This window comes from Saccostrea cucullata, unplaced genomic scaffold (assembly GCF_032062105.1).
Source record: "Saccostrea cucullata isolate Sc308-1 unplaced genomic scaffold, CSIRO_AGI_Scuc_v1 ctg13720, whole genome shotgun sequence".
Classification (NCBI taxonomy): domain Eukaryota; kingdom Metazoa; phylum Mollusca; class Bivalvia; order Ostreida; family Ostreidae; genus Saccostrea; species Saccostrea cuccullata.
Window position 1 is genome coordinate 1 of NW_026934328.1, and position 16110 is coordinate 16110.

A 16110-nucleotide genomic window follows, 5' to 3' on the forward strand; every position below is an offset into this window, starting at 1 on the left:
CCCCCACTCACCACTCCTTCTTCCTTGACTACATTTTCCAGTTCATTCATTCTACCACTTAACTGTTCAATTCTCACTTCTTTCTCACTCAGTTCTTTATCTTTCTCATCAACACACTGCCTTAACTTTTTAACCTCACTCTCCCTTTCCACAACCACTGCCTCCAGTTCCTTGATCCTCCCCTGTAATTCCACAATCCTTTGGTCTTTTTCCACAATCACAGACTCCAATTCTTTGATCCTCCCCTGTAATTCTGAGATCCTTTGGTCTTTTTCCCTATCCACTTTCTCCATCTCCTGAATCTTCTTCTCCAGATCGATGATGGCCATCTTGGACTCTCCCGAGGTCTCCTCCAGCTGCAGAAGTTTGGTGTTGGCGTGGGTCAGTTCCTCTGACATCGCCTCCTTGTCGGTCCTCTCCTGATTCAACTGGCTCTCCAGCTCTGCCAGTCTTCTCTGGACCTCGCCGGATTCCTGTGACATCGAACTGACCTTGTCCTTGCTTTCTTTCTGAATCTCCTTAAGTTTGGTCATGTACTTCTGCTTCAACTCCTGTAACTTGTTCTTCCACTGCTCCTCCACTTTCTGAATCTCCTGCTTGCCACTTTCCACCTGCTGCTCCAACTTGTTTTTGTATTCCTCGATCTGAGACTCATATTGCTGAATGCAGTCATGAAGTTTCTCTTCTGTCTGGCTGACCTTACTATTCAATTGTGTAAGGTTGGCCTGCAGTTCGCTGTCATTCTCAGACATTTCTGATATCCTTTTTTCATAATCTTGCTCAGATTTTGATTTCTCTACCTGAATTTCCTCCAATTTTTGGCTACACTGCTTTTGATTCTCTTCGAGTTTCTGCGACCATTCTTCTTCTTTCTTTGCAAGTAAAGATTCCAGTTCTTTCATTTTACTTTCCTTTTCTTGCAAGTCATCTCCTCTGGCTTGGGAAGCTTCACTCATTTCTTTTAACATTTCTTCCATTGATTTATTAGTGTTGGTCAATTGCTTTATTTCTTCATCTAGGTTTTTGATCACCTGTTCTTTTTCTGACATTTCTTTTTCATGTTTTTCTGACACTGTGTACAATTGTTGACTAAGATCCTTAACCTGCTCCTCAAGAGCTGTGAGCTTCTCCTTGTTATTTTTTTCTGAATCTCTTAGTGAATTTATCTCTTCTTCATACTGTGAAGAAGACATTGCTTTGCTTTCAATGAGACTATTCCTCTCTGTCTCTAAACTGCTGATATTTTCATTCATCTGAAGCAATTTCTCCTCTGCCTCTTGCAACTTCTGCTTCAGATTTTCAATGGTCTTGTTGGTGGATCCCTCAAATTGAGCTTGATTTTCTGTCAACTCTCTCAAAGAGGCCTCCTTACTTTCTAGAGCAGACGTCAAATCAGAGTTCAGTTGTTCAATCCTTGATTCTTTTTCAGCTATCCTCTGTTCCAAGTTAGCCTGTACCTCTGCCAATTGTTTCTGATGTTCCTCCGTAGTCCTTACACATTCCTCCTGGTGTTGACTGATCAAGTTTTGTCTTTCTTTATCAAATTCCTCCTTTGCCTTCAGAAGTTTCCCCTCCCAGTCTTCCACAAGGCTGGCCACCTCTCTTTTGTGATTCTCTTCCATCTGCCCTATCTCCTGCGTCTTTCTCGTTTCAAAGTCCTTCATCAAATCCTCAGCATTCAGATCCTTCTGCTGGGTCAGCTCCGTCAACTTCCCTTCAAACTCCACCTCTCTCTCTTTCAGCTTCTCTTGAAATTCTTCCCTTAATTGATTCACTTGTTCCTTGTGCTTGGACTTCAGCTCCTCAAACTGAGCTTTAAAACTTTCCTCTAGGCTTTGATAGCTGGACTTTTCCTCCTGAAGTTTCTGTTGAGCCTCCTTCATCTCCTCATTATGTTTGTCTATCAGTGTCTTCCTCTCTAGCTCCAGATCCTGATACTTCTGTCCACTCTCATCCAAATTCTCCTTCAGTTCCTTCAATCTTCCTTTAGCCTCTGCCCTCAGCCTATCAAACTTTTCTTTCTCCTTACTTATCTCCTCTTCCTTGCTTCCCAAAATCTCAGATAATTCATTTTTCTCTGTTTCTCTTTCCTTCACTTTTTCTTCCAGCTCTTTGATGTAGACAGCATTTTCCTCCAAAACTTTTTTCAATGTCTGAATTTCCTCCTCCTTCTTTACAATGGCCTGCTCCATTTCTGTCACCCTCTGCTCCCCTTCACTGACAGCTTCCTGTAATGACGTGATCTTCTGGTCCAGACTGGCCTTTTCTTGCTGCAGCTGCTGCTGATTAGAACTAAACATCTCCTGAGTCTCTTTGACTTTCTGATTTAAATCATCATTCAATTTCAGTGATTCTGACATGGATAATTCAAAACTGGCTATCTTCTCCTCAAGGAAGGATTTTTCTTTATGTGACTGAGAAAGTTTGTTTTCCACTTTTTCACACTGTTTGTCCAGTTCTGCCACCTTGTTCTCAGCCTTCTGTAACTTCTCCATCAGCTCCGTTATATCTCTGTTCTTCTCCTCTATCTGATTGGTCAGTGCTTTGATGCTTTCATCAGATGACGCTGATATGGCTGCCATTGTGTCACTGTTTTCCTGAGTTAACTCTGATATTCTGTCCCTGTACGTCTGCTCTGACTTCTCCTTCTGTTCTATCATTTTGATAATGTCCTCTTCCATTTCCTTCTTTTCTCTCCCTAACTGTTCCATATTCTTTGTCAGCGTTTCTACCTCCACTCCAAGTTCTGCAATCCTGGCCTCTTTTTCAGACTGAACATTACCACTATTAGTCATCAGGTTTTCTATTTCTTTCCTCTTTTGACTTAATTCCTCTTTCACTTCCGATAACTCTTTCTCTACATTTTCCTTCTCCACCTTGATTTGTTGCAGTGACAGATTCATCCCTTCCACCTGCTGGGCCCTCTCTTGAAGAAGCTGTTCATAGTTGGATTTCATCGTCTTCATCTGCTCTTTGTAATACCCCTCCAGCTCTGAAGTTGAACCCTGCATGGCGTCCTCCTGCTTTCGCGTTAGCTCTGCAATCTGGACGGTGTGCGTGTCCGCTGCAGACTGCAGTCTCTCTTCCCATTCCTGATCCTTCCTGCTCAGTGATTCCTCCATCTGAGTTCGGAGCCTGGATTCCATTTCCTGCTTTTGTTCAGCTGCCTCTTCCTGAATTTTCTGGATCTTGCTTTCTGTCTCTTCAGTGAGCTTTGTGACTACACTCTGAAGGTCTGCCAATTCTCCTTCCAGTTTGGATTTTTCCTTAGAGACAAACAAATGACAAAAATATTACTTTGAATAATAAGTGTTATTGGAGAGAAACATGTTTGTACAATATAGGAAATATAGCTAATAGAAATAAGATTACAAATAAAATGACCTTGACCTCAACAAGAAATATCTTAAAAACCTACTTAATTTGAAAATTATTGAAACAGAACCTACATTCATGCATCAATCTGTCAATAAAATTAAAACAAGGCATGATTTCAGGGAAAATAGCAGTTACTTTTCTTACTTTATGTTTTTACCAGATAATGAATTGACATTATGACATTTGATTATTAATATTGTAAATTAAAAGGACATACCTGTATCTCAAAGGTACATGGACTATTATAATCTTAAATTACTTATAACCAAGTCTTGCACAGAAGAAAGTGTGTCCGCCACTTTGGAGATGAGTGAGTCCTGCTGTGATAAGGTAGCCATTTTGTGAGTCTTTCCTCAACAGCTAGCCTCATTTCCTGTTCCTTTCCAACCATTTACGATTTTATGTTCCCTCCATCTGCCTGAGCAACTAGGCATGTTCCTTCTGCCTGTTTAACAATTCGTACAGAAGTTGAGAAACTCTGCGCCTCATTAATGTTAGTAAAATGGGTCACATACAGCAAAATAGTGATAAATAAAGTCTTTGAAGGATGTAGTGCAATGCTTCAGGTATCTAAGTATATCTCTCAATGAAAAAATAATAAATTTATTCAAGGTCGTCTTAAAAAAAAAATGTTAGCATGCCCTCTCCTGACTTAGGATGAAAGAACTAGAGTTCTTGTAGAATGAATGCTTTCATACTATGTTCAATACTTTAGTTTATAGTGATCGAGGATTTAGGAATAAAGAAATTAAGACTGGTTTACGAGGAATTTGTCAGAATTTCTTTAAAGTCAGTGCTAAGGAAGAAAAATGTGTGGATACCTTACGACAAGGATGAAGAATTGGATTTATATGATGATATAATTTATATGTAACTACATCACTGAAGAATTTTCTTTGCTCTCATGAACAACTCGCTAATTTTTCTACACACAAACCTTGGTATCTAGAACATCTACATGTTCTTTTTCTTTTTCCTGCAGGATCTGATGCCAGTATTGATCTCTCTCCTCCATTGAGGCCTGGACACGATTAGCAATGGTCTTCTCTGTTTCCTCCTTAAATTACAAACAACACTTTAAAAAAAAATCTTCATAAAATTTGATTATAGGCAGTGATAGTGAGATTACCGTTATTCAAATACATGTAAATTGAAGTAATTGAGGTTATGTCCACTGGATAAAACTATTCATTGATCAATAATTTTCGGGATCAATCTAAAAAATGAATCTTTAATTTTTCTTAATAACCTGGTTAATTGATCAACAAGGTGAAACTGTTGCCTGTGAATGAGAAACACAATAAAAGTTTACATGGAAACGATACTCCCCTCTGTACCGAAAACGCCAAGGGAGATAATTTTGCGAAACTTAAGTACTGAGTGACAAGATAAAACTGTTCCTGTGAAATGAGAAACATAGTACAGGTAAACTTTGGTATCTCAACATCGGATATGTCGACGACCTGGGATATGTCGACATCCGTCCGCGGTCCCGGCATTATTTACTATATAAATGATTTGCAAAAACTCTGATATGTCGACCTTGGTAATGTCGACTACCCGCTTATCTCGACGTATTTCAGTCCCAAGAGCAAAATTTACCTGGTATATCTCGACATCAATGCAATTTTCTGCTCTACTTAACCTAATTGTTTGTTAGCTGGTCGCTCATCACGCACGGACGAATCCGTGTATCTCGACGTTGTCAGAAATTCACACCTTTCACACCAATGTTTTGACTACATACTGCTCTGTAAAAATGTTTTTGTAGAGGAATCCCAAATTTGAGCCCTGCATATCGAGATGTTAATTGTTTAATGTTCAGCTTGGGTAATATCATCCACAGGGGCTTGTGTAGAGAAAATAAATCAGTTTAAAAAAATTGGTACCTCGGAGAATGTTTTTTTTCTCCGAGGTACCAATTTTTTTTAAACTGATTTATTTTCTCTACACAAGCCCCTGTGTATCATAGATAAATCTTTTCGATTCTGCGTAAATGTAAAACTGTTTATTTATGTCGAAATCTAACAAAACTTAAACATTTTATAAAAAAAAGTAACTGAATGACAATGAACAATTAATATACACTATTGCATCAGCCGTAATTATGCATATGTAACATCAAGTTTGTTAAATGTGCAATTCCAATTAAATTTTGGTTTAAAAATGAAATGAAAATTAATGATCAATGATTATGAAATAATAAAGAAGTGAAATGAAATAATTTTAAAAATATGTTACGCATTATTTTTTTCCATATCTCGGAAGTTGACTGTGTACCGTTCCAGTTTGGAGTTTATAGAGCGCATTTCGTACTGTTCTGACAGTGCTAGTGGCACGCGGATCGAATGCTGAATGAAAACGGCTTTTAGTAAAATGAGAAGATCTTGATAAAAAAGAAAGCATTTCATAAATAATATTTGTGAATAACTTCTTAGATTTTCTAATAAATATAAAAGGATAGCTGAAACAAACGAGCTACAGTCTATTTGAAGACATGTAGGTACCTGTAGTTACAAGTCTGTTCAGTTTAGGTCTATGGTTTTACTATGCAGTAAAATTAAGGACGTCGAGTCTCAACTCTGATATCTCAACACCTCGGATATCTCGACATTTTCCGACTGTCCCGTCGATGTCGAGATAACGAAGTTTACCTGTAAAAACATTCCATTACCTGCATGCAGCTGATGGCTGCTGCTTTGGCTTTGGAAAGCTCCTGTACCAACCCCTCCTTCTCATCCTCCATTGCTTTCTCCACGCTTTGGATCCGCTCCTTGTACTCTGTGTCCATTTTCTGGATCCGCTCCTCTAATTCTAGCTGTAGTTTCTGTTTCTCTTCCTTTAGTTTCCTTACAATCTCCCTCGATTTCTCCAGTTTCTCTCTGGCTACAAAGATAAAAAAAAACATTCAACAGGGGAAATAAAAATGAATGCTTCCACATTAAAAGAAAGCTTATATTTGGGAACTGTATATCGGTATTGATTTTAATATTGCCTACAAAGATAAAAAGTTCAACAACAAAAAAATGTTTGCTTCCACACTCAAAGAAAGCTACATGTAATAATACCCGGGAACTTGTAATATTGATTTTAATATTACACATTAAGGAAAGTTTATTAAATATAATCTTTAAGCATTATAATTGAGTACACAAATCATGCATATATTCTCCTATGGAACTGAATTAAAGAATTTTACATAAAAGAGATTTACACTATCTTTTATACAAAATTTTCAAATGCTCTCTCTCTCTGTATTTTATGCTATGACTGACTTCATAATTTTTCTGAAGATCAGTACATTTCTGTCAAATTACCTGCTTTTTCTAATTTTTCGTTCTTTTCCTGCAGTGCCTGATTCTCTGCCTTGAGTTGTTCCCCTTGCTGTTGTGCATGCACTAGCTCTTCCTCTTTGACCTTGATCTGTTCTCTGGCCTTGATGACCTCCTCGTCCTTGGCCTGAATTTCTTCATGCACCTGCCGTTTGACCTCTGCAATGGCTAGTTCTCTGTCAGATTCCAGCTGTTCTATCACCTGTCTTGCCTGCTTGATCTGATTTTGTAGTTTAGATAACTGATCTGGACTAGCGGTACCCTGAAAAAAAGAGAAATTCTTTTAATGATTGTACCTTACATACTCCAAATATTTCACAACAAAAATAAAACAAACACCAAAATAAAAATGATTGAAAAAAAATGTCTTAAAAACCTTTTTTCAATGTTGCTGTAAAATCGCTTATATTCATGGAGACAGGTTTGTGTGCTTTGAGGAAAAAATATTGGTTCAAAGGGACTTGATTACTGGGTGAATGATCTACTTTATACTCTAATATTCAGTTATTTTAACATTGCATGGGGGGGGGGGGCATGAATTTGTGGGTCTCCTCACATAGTCATATTACACCACAAAATCATGAGGAATGAGTGATTTCGTATATAGTAACAAGAAATGCTTAAATACCTCACTTCTGTTAGGAGTAGCATACCTTTAGTTTTGTCAGTTCTTTGATTTCATTGGTCAGTTTGGCATTCTCCTCCTCTAACTGTCCGGTCTTCTCTTTATTACTTCTGATGGTTTCTTTACAGCGACTCAGTAAACCCTCTAATCTCTTGACCTATATTATAGAACATTTCAAGCTTAAATTAAGTGTATGTGACCTTGAAATTCTTTTCTGTAAAAGATGTAGATCTCTGCTTCTTTAATACTGAAAATTCCTATGATTTAAAAAGGGTATTAACTAGCTTCTAATGATCATCGTGTTTAAAAGAAGGGAAACTCATTTCCCAATAATAATAGCATCATGGTATGACTGTTTGGTAAAAGCTATTGACTGATACATGTAAATAATTTACCAAGTTTCAAGACCCACCCATCCCCAATACCTAATATTCAATTTTAAGTTTTGGTTTTTATTGTATATCTGTTAACAATAATAAAATTTAATACATCACTTGAAATATTTAGAATGTTTTAATGGTGCTATATATACACAGAATACTGTACCTTTTCTGTAAGTTGTTGAACATTACTATCCTCCTTTGCCCCATCCCCTCCTGGGCCCCCCGTTACAGGGGTTTTCTGGGGGACTTTTTATTACTCTGTAATTGTTCCTCCAGTTCTGGTGGAATCTCCTTTCCCTCTCGTAGCAGCCTTATCTGTTAACAACAACAGTACATGAACTAAGTACTCAAAAAAACAACAACAAACAAACAAAAACAAAAGAATTCAAACCTGCTTTTAAAAAAAATGACATTGGATTTATGTTTTCAAGATGTTGACATTTTTGTTTCAGAGAAACAAATTTGAAAAAAAAACTTTATCAAACAGTCTTTTTTTGGGGACGAGGGGTTCATTTTTGTTTACAAATGGGAATATAAAGTCTGTAATCATATTCTATTAAACAATATTGTGAAATCACTAATTTTTGTAAGGGTTTAATTTTTGTGGTTTTTGAGGCATAGAGAGACCCATTTCATTCTCGTCTGAGTCCTGAACGCTTTGATTTACCTGTGATTTACCTGTAAGACTATCTCATTCTCCCCTGTGTCCTGAACACTTTGATTTACCTGAGATTTACCTATCATTTACCTGTGATTTATCTGTGATTTATCTGTGATTTACCTCTAAGACTATCTCATTCACACGTAAGTCCTGAACACTTTGATTTACCTGAGATTTACCTGTGATTTACCTGTAATTTACCTGTGATTTACCTGCGATTTACCCCTGATTTACCTGTGTGACAATCATTCTCACCTGAGTCCTGAACACCTTCATGTGTTCATCCTTCTCCTCCAGCATCAGCCTGTAGTTTTCCTCCAGGTCCTTCTTAGCGAGCTGGTCGAGCTGAATCTGCTCCTTGAGCTCTGAGATTCTCCGGAAAGCTCGGTCTTGTGTCTGGGTTAGAGTGTTCTAAAATATATTTAAAAGAAAATTGTCTCTATGACCAAGCATAATCTGTGTAATATTGTCCACTGAATGGGGTAAAAAAAAATGTGACATTTCATGTACAGCTAGTGCATATCACATGTATATCAAAAGGACTGAAATATCTAAACAAAATAAAGATGGTACTGTAAACGTATTACATTTGGATGTGTATTCTTCTTAGCACCTTTGGCGGAAAGAAATGTCCGCTAATTCAAGTACAATGCTAAATGTCTTGCACATATGCTCATGTATACGAAAATGAATAAATGCGCTAAATCAAATCAAAGCAAACCTGTTCAAAAATCAATTTCCGCAAAATATCGTACACGCCAAATATGATATATTTGCAGTATTTACCGGTAATATTTATTCAAAGAAATTCCATACCTTAAGTTTGTCTCTTTCAGCCACAACCTCTTTATAAATGTTTGCAACCTGTAAATATATCACAAATGCTAAGACATAGCAAGAGAAGATATTTCATAATTGAATGTTAATAGGAGACAAAACATTTAATACTAACAAGAATTTCTTCAAAATAAAAATTTTTACAAGATTTTTTGCCATGTATCCCCATGTAAAAACTTTTCCCACACATTGAGGACCCACCTGGGTCATGATTTGAACAAACTTGATTCTACACTGCTTGAGCATACTTTCAAATAAATACAGTGAAACCTGTCTAAACTGACATGCGCTGGAAGACAGAGTGCCAGATTGAACAGTGTAAGCTAACATCAAAATTAGTAAAATGGGAAAGAAGTTTTAGGTTGGAATATACGGTGTGATGGATTACACTGTCGGTTTAGACAGTTTTCACTGTATGATCAATTATAAGGCCAAAAATAAAAATAGTCTTGTTTCCTGCTACCCGACCTACCCTATTTTTTTGCACCCGACCCTAAAGTTTTTATTTAGTTTTGGTGGGAAAATTGGAAATTTCATGATCCAAAGTGAAAAAAATATATATTCAAGTGGTATTTCATGAAATATAAGTTTTAAATATGAACATGAATTCATAAAACACTACTTGAGTTGTGCATCATAAGACATGGAATTTAATTTTAAACAATAATATTGACCTATGACATATTTAATTTAGTTTTGTAGTAGTTCATATCCAACAAATACCATTGGAAAAAAATAAAATAAAATAAAAAAAAAAAATATTTTTCCTACCTACCTACCCTATTTTTTTCAGGCTGGTAGCAGGAAACAAGACTATTTTTTTGGCCTAACTTTGCTGTTCTTGACAAGAAGAATTTTAGAGATTTTGCCAATGTAAACATGTATTCTTATGCCAGAGTTCTGAAGATTAAAATATGTGATCAGAAAAGCTCATTTGAGCCTTCAGCTCAAGTCAGCTCAAAATAAAAAAATACATCATACCTCCATAAACTTTGACTTGTATCTGATGGATCGTCTTTCGTATTTCCTGACCAGCTGGTATAGGTCGTCTTTACTGTAGCCATCGAGGTTCGAGACCTGCTCCTCCACCTCGCTCTCAATGTCTGACGGTGCTGCGTAGTGATGAAACGGGCCGAGATTCGCATTCGTGAAGAAAGAGTCGCTGGTGACGGAACTGATGGACGATGTCCGAGATCGGGCGGCACGAGGCGTGTCATCTCCCGGTAACTGGGATAACGCTGAGGAATACTGTAATACAAAAAAATGTCCGCCTCTTGTTATTTTGGACTGTGAAACTTTAAAATGATTAAAAACATAACATTAGTTGTCTAACCTTTTTTCACCTATAAAGACTACGGCTTGAAAATATTTTATGTGGAAAAAAAAGAGTCAATTTTATTTTCTGAGGTTATTATATGAATTTTTAGATGACTTAATTAACATACTACCTGTGAGACATTATTGATAGAAACAATAATGGGTAAAATCACACAGACGCACTTTAAGACAATGACTTCTTAATGAAATAAATTACATTGAGCACTTTTGAAATGTGCATATAATAGAAAGTGCATATATATTTATGATGCCTTTTTAATTAAATATTTTATATCGAGCACCTCTGGAGTGTGCATATACTTGAAAAATTTAAAAGTGCATAAATTTTTTTCAAAAATTTAATTCACAGACACTCTCCAGTATTTAAATTTTAAAGAGAGACCAGCACAAAATGGTGACCATTTCTTACGTCATTAGTTGTGTTTGGACTGTCTTCCTGGAGGGGTATGTCCACCAACTGACCGACCGCTGGCCCCTCCCCTACGGTGGCCCCACTGTCTGTAGAGTTCAGACCCTGGGGAACCACATTGTTCTCCTTCTTGGGTGTACTCTCTGCTATTGGCTCTCCTGGACTGGCTTCTTCTGTTTGCTAAAATGAGTAATAAACTTTCCTGTATTTTTTTTCTAACTCTGGCCTGTACATACTAAGATATAATTATGAAAATTCAGTCCTAATTAACTGCTGAAATGTTCATAGTTGTCTGTACATGTGGCTTGTGATACAGGAGAACCTACCCCTAAAAGTATGAAAAATTGATTTTTAAAGGATGAAAGTATGTTTTGTATGTGGATAAACCATGCAATACACTTTCCGAGTTGTCTCTATTAGAACTGAAATAACTAATAGGAAATTCCCTGGCCCCCGGATCATAGAGACAACCCTGCACTTGAAAACTCAAGTGTCAATAACTCACAGGCAGGTAACTTTAAAGTTTGCTGCCAAGGGTATGACTTGACTTCTTCCTCCTGGGACTTCTTCCTTCAGAAGTCCAGGGCTCGACATTAACTTTTTTCCCTACTTGTCCATTCGGACAAGTTACGAAGATATTAACTTGTCCGAACTTCAACTTCACTTGTCCGAAAATTTTTCAACAAATATCTTATTCTGTCAACTTGAAAACAATTACTTAAATTAAAATATTAAACGAGCTTGAGTTATTAGTGTTGTTATTGATAAATAAGACAAACACATACATATGAAAAAAAAATTATCTAGACTTCCTGTCCTGGCAACAACATAAATGTTCGCAAGTAAATCTGTAATATCAATCAAATATATTCCAAACCCGCAAACATCCTAAGATCCACGCCATGCAATAATATGGCTGCAATTAGTGAACATCGATCCCGATCAAGTGTTAACTTACATAGCCATTGATATCGGGATTGAAATTCGGGTTTATGTACTGCTTCCGTTTTTATTCGATAAACTTTTCAATGGTTGTTTTTTTTATTATTATTATTATTTGAAGACTTCTTTACATAAAAAAACATAGGCAATCAGAGATTACAGAGCTCACCTCAACGAATGTTGTCTTTAAGTAAGGCAAAGTCACACAATTAACCAACAAAAAGTATACATTCCAAAAATGAAAATATTTTTAAAAGCAATTTTGATCTGATACTTTGAAATAGACCTACATAAAAAATTTAAACTACTTCTTCTTCATGAAAATGTAATGAAAATCCAGCATCTGAAGCAAATTTGAGAGTTTTCATCTCTTGATGCAGCATTTGTGAAAGTTTGGTTTATACAATGTTATATAAGCCTTATAGTTTTTGGTAATAGACCTGCAACCATAACTTTTACCTTGTCTATTATCTGAAAAATGTATGTCCAATTCAGCATCCGAAGCAAGTCCATTAGTGTGCATCCTTAGATGTATCATCCATGCAAGTTTGCTCATTATAGGGCTCATAGTTTATTGGAAATGAAACATGCATTAAAACTAACATTTTCACTCATCCACAAAAAGTAGGTCAGATTCAGCTTCCGAAGCAAGCCTGGAAGTATGCATCCTTAGATGTATCATCTATGCAAGACTGGTCATTAAAGAACTCATAGTTCCTTGGAAATGAAACCTGCACCAAAAACTTTTAACTATTCACTCAACCGGAAAATGTAGGTCAGATTCAGCATCCGAAGCAAGCCTGGTAGTGTGCATCCTTAGATGTATCATCCATGCAAGTTTGGTCAACATAGGGCTTAAAGTTACTTGCAAATGAAACCTGCACCAAAAACATTAACCTGTTCGCTCAACTGGAAAATGTAGGTCAGATTCAGCATCCGAAGCAAGCCCGGTAGTATGCATCCTTAGATGTATCATCCATGCAAGTTTGGTCAACATAGGGCTTATAGTTACTTGGAAATGAAACCTGCACCAAAAACTTTAACCTGTTCACTCAACTGGAAAATGTAGGTCAGATTCAGCATCCGAAGCAAGCCCGGTAGTATGCATCCTTAGATGTATCATCCATGCAAGTTTGGTCAACATAGGGCTTATAGTTACTTGGAAATGAAACCTGCACCATAAACTTTAACCTATTCACTCAACCGGAAAATGTAGGTCAGATTCAGCATCCGAAGCAAGCCCGGTAGTATGCATCCTTAGATGTATCATCCATGCAAGTTTGGTCAACATAGGGCTTATAGTTACTTGGAAATGAAACCTACACCAAAAACTTTAACCTGTTCACTCAACCGGAAAATGTAGGTCAGATTCAGCATCCGAAGCACGCCCGGTAGTATGCATCCTTAGATGTATCATCCATGCAAGTTTGGTCAACATAGGGCTTATAGTTACTTGGAAATGAAACCTGCACCAAAAACTTTAACCTGTTCACTCAACCGGAAATTGTAGGTCAGATTCAGCATCCGAAGCAAGCCCGGTAGTATGCATCCTTAGATGTATCATCCATGCAAGTTTGGTCAACATAGGGCTTATAGTTACTTGGAAATGAAACCTGCACCAAAAACTTTAACCTGTTCACTCAACCGGAAAATGTAGGTCAGATTCAGCATCCGAAGCAAGCCCGGTAGTATGCATCCTTAGATGTATCATCCATGCAAGTTTGGTCAACATAGGGCTTATAGTTACTTGGAAATGAAACCTACACCAAAAACTTTAACCTGTTCACTCAACCGGAAAATGTAGGTCAGATTCAGCATCCGAAGCAAGCCCGGTAGTATGCATCCTTAGATGGATCATCCATGCAAGTTTGGTCAACATAGGGCTTATAGTTACTTGGAAATGAAACCTGCACCAAAAACTTTAACCTGTTCACTCAACCGGAAAATGTAGGTCAGATTCAGCATCCGAAGCAATCCCGGTAGTATGCATCCTTAGATGTATCATCCGTGCAAGTTTGGTCAACATAGGCCTGATAGTTACTTGGAAATGAAACCCACACCAAAAACTGCACCAAAAATGTTAACCTGCTCCAAAAACATTAACCTGGTAATTCCTTTGCTGAAATTGCAGCATCTGAAACTTTGTCTGGTACAATAAAACACACTAAAACCATTTTCCATGCATGTCTAATCAGTATAGGACACAGAAGTAATTAAAAAGAAAACTGCTCCAAAAAACTTAACCTTAACCTGGGACGCCGACGCCGACGCCGAGGGTATCACATAAGCTCCCCCCAACTTCGTTGAGGTGAGCTAATCACTTGTCCAATCGGACAAGTGCCCAGCAATATTCACTTTCCATAATTTTTTTTTCATTGGTATCGCACAAGCATACAAGCCTTAATGTCGAGCCCTGAAGTCAACTTGTAACCAGTCTTAGTTTGAATATGATTTTCAGGATTTGATTATGAGGTCACATACAGGATTTGTTAAGAGTATTAATATCAGGTTGACTTGATGACGGGTGATATTATAAATCCAAAAAATACCGAATGCGCAGAATTTATGCGCGTACGGTTCACTGTTATATGTATTTGTATAAAACATTCAGAATAATATAATAAATATTGCAGGTTGAGAGTTGACTTCATACTGTCTTGTCAATTTACTCGGTGTTATGATAAATATTTTTGATAATCATGATAATATGCCATAAATTGGGGAAAAAACAAGAGACAAATTGCATATTCTATACTTGCCACCTGATAAAACTTTCACTTAAGTCGGACATCAAAATGATAATGAATGTATACAGATGTCATGAAATACACATGTAGCCTTCATCATATTTCTGCACTAGTGGTCACCAAGTGCCGCGCATATGACATCGATCACAAAACATATAAGTATGTTTTCATGCAATAGAAAAACACAGTGCAAATTAGCACACATAGATATTCAATCCGATTATGTTTTGGTTGTAGACCTATACAAACTTTCTGCATGAGAGGAAGTTACATAGAGGCCCTACAGCAATTGAGAAAGTAGAATTTAGTAGAGAATCAACCTTTGTCACAGCATTCAGAGCTCCTCGAAGTGGCGACTGTGCGACGCCTTGTTCCAATTTTTTCTTTAAATTCTTAAACATATTCTTTATCGATCATTTGAGCTAAAACTAAAGATCATGTGCCTTCGTCTGCGGTGTTTTTCATCTGTCAAGTCTGTAGCGCATAAGTGACCCTGACACGTTTCAAATCTTATTCACACTAACGTTTATTTTAGTGGGATTGGGATAAAACGAGACCTAAAACTACACCGGATGCAGAGATTGTTCAGAATTTGTTTATTTGTTTCTTTTGTTTCTTTTCTTTTTAATCCTCTTATTAAAAAATCCTGTTTATAGTATTTTCTCAGTTGAAACTTATACCCATGGCTCCTTTTCTAAGGACACTGAATTCTTCAAAATCATTGTCAAATTTAACATTCCCAACATCCAATATTGGAATTACCATATCTATACTGGATTCCAAGACTTCATAGAAATCCATACAAACAATATAAAACAATATAAAAATGCGGGTTCCAGTCAATTTTCTACAAAGTCTCTTTCTTTACTCCTCTCTAAAAGATTAACAATAAACGCATGTATAGTGAAGGAACTGAATTACTGTGCAACAATAAATATAATCGAGATCTGAAAGTGGTGTAAATCGGATGTGAATACTTCAAAATTATGAGGAACTTTTCGAAAATATGAAAACACAAAATTTTACCAAAATCCATGTTCAGCATTAAAACTTGATAACGTCTCACTTAATTTTCCACTCCACTGCATGATTATTTCCATTTTTATATATTAATTATATTCCGGTGAGAAATCACAGAGTCTGCATGACACATCTGTTTCATATTTTGACTTAGTTTATCATCTTTATTATATAAAACCATTACGCACGATATTAAAGTAAAGTCCATGCTTTTTATATCATTGACAACTGCTTTTTTCAATAAAAATGGAACTCGTCAACTTACATATCTTTTAATTGATCACTTGCAAAATTATTTTTTGAAAACATTCTGATTGTTTAATTACAAGACTGAAGCACTCTGAAGTTGATATAAAAAGATGCTTGAGTTTCTGATTGACAATATCTATATAGATTTTTGGAGACCAAGTCTTCCAACAATCTCAAGTAGTGGAATCC

General features: G+C 36.6%; 1 protein-coding gene across 1 annotated transcript; it reads right to left on the minus strand.

Moving 5' to 3' along the window:
* Positions 1–7: 7 nt before the first annotated feature.
* Positions 8–15144, minus strand: LOC134240540 (golgin subfamily A member 4-like; the record flags this gene model as incomplete). Its single annotated transcript, XM_062722635.1, is given in 15 exon segments — positions 8–3266; positions 3657–3724; positions 3727–3759; positions 3762–3816; positions 4310–4435; positions 6053–6264; positions 6696–6972; positions 7364–7492; positions 7882–7962; positions 7965–8033; positions 8635–8790; positions 9196–9243; positions 10198–10464; positions 10964–11143; positions 14973–15144. Coding segments are annotated over 15 exon segments (5041 nt in total), but the record flags the coding sequence as incomplete, so codon positions are not given.
* Between the last annotated feature and the right edge of the window lie 966 nt (positions 15145–16110).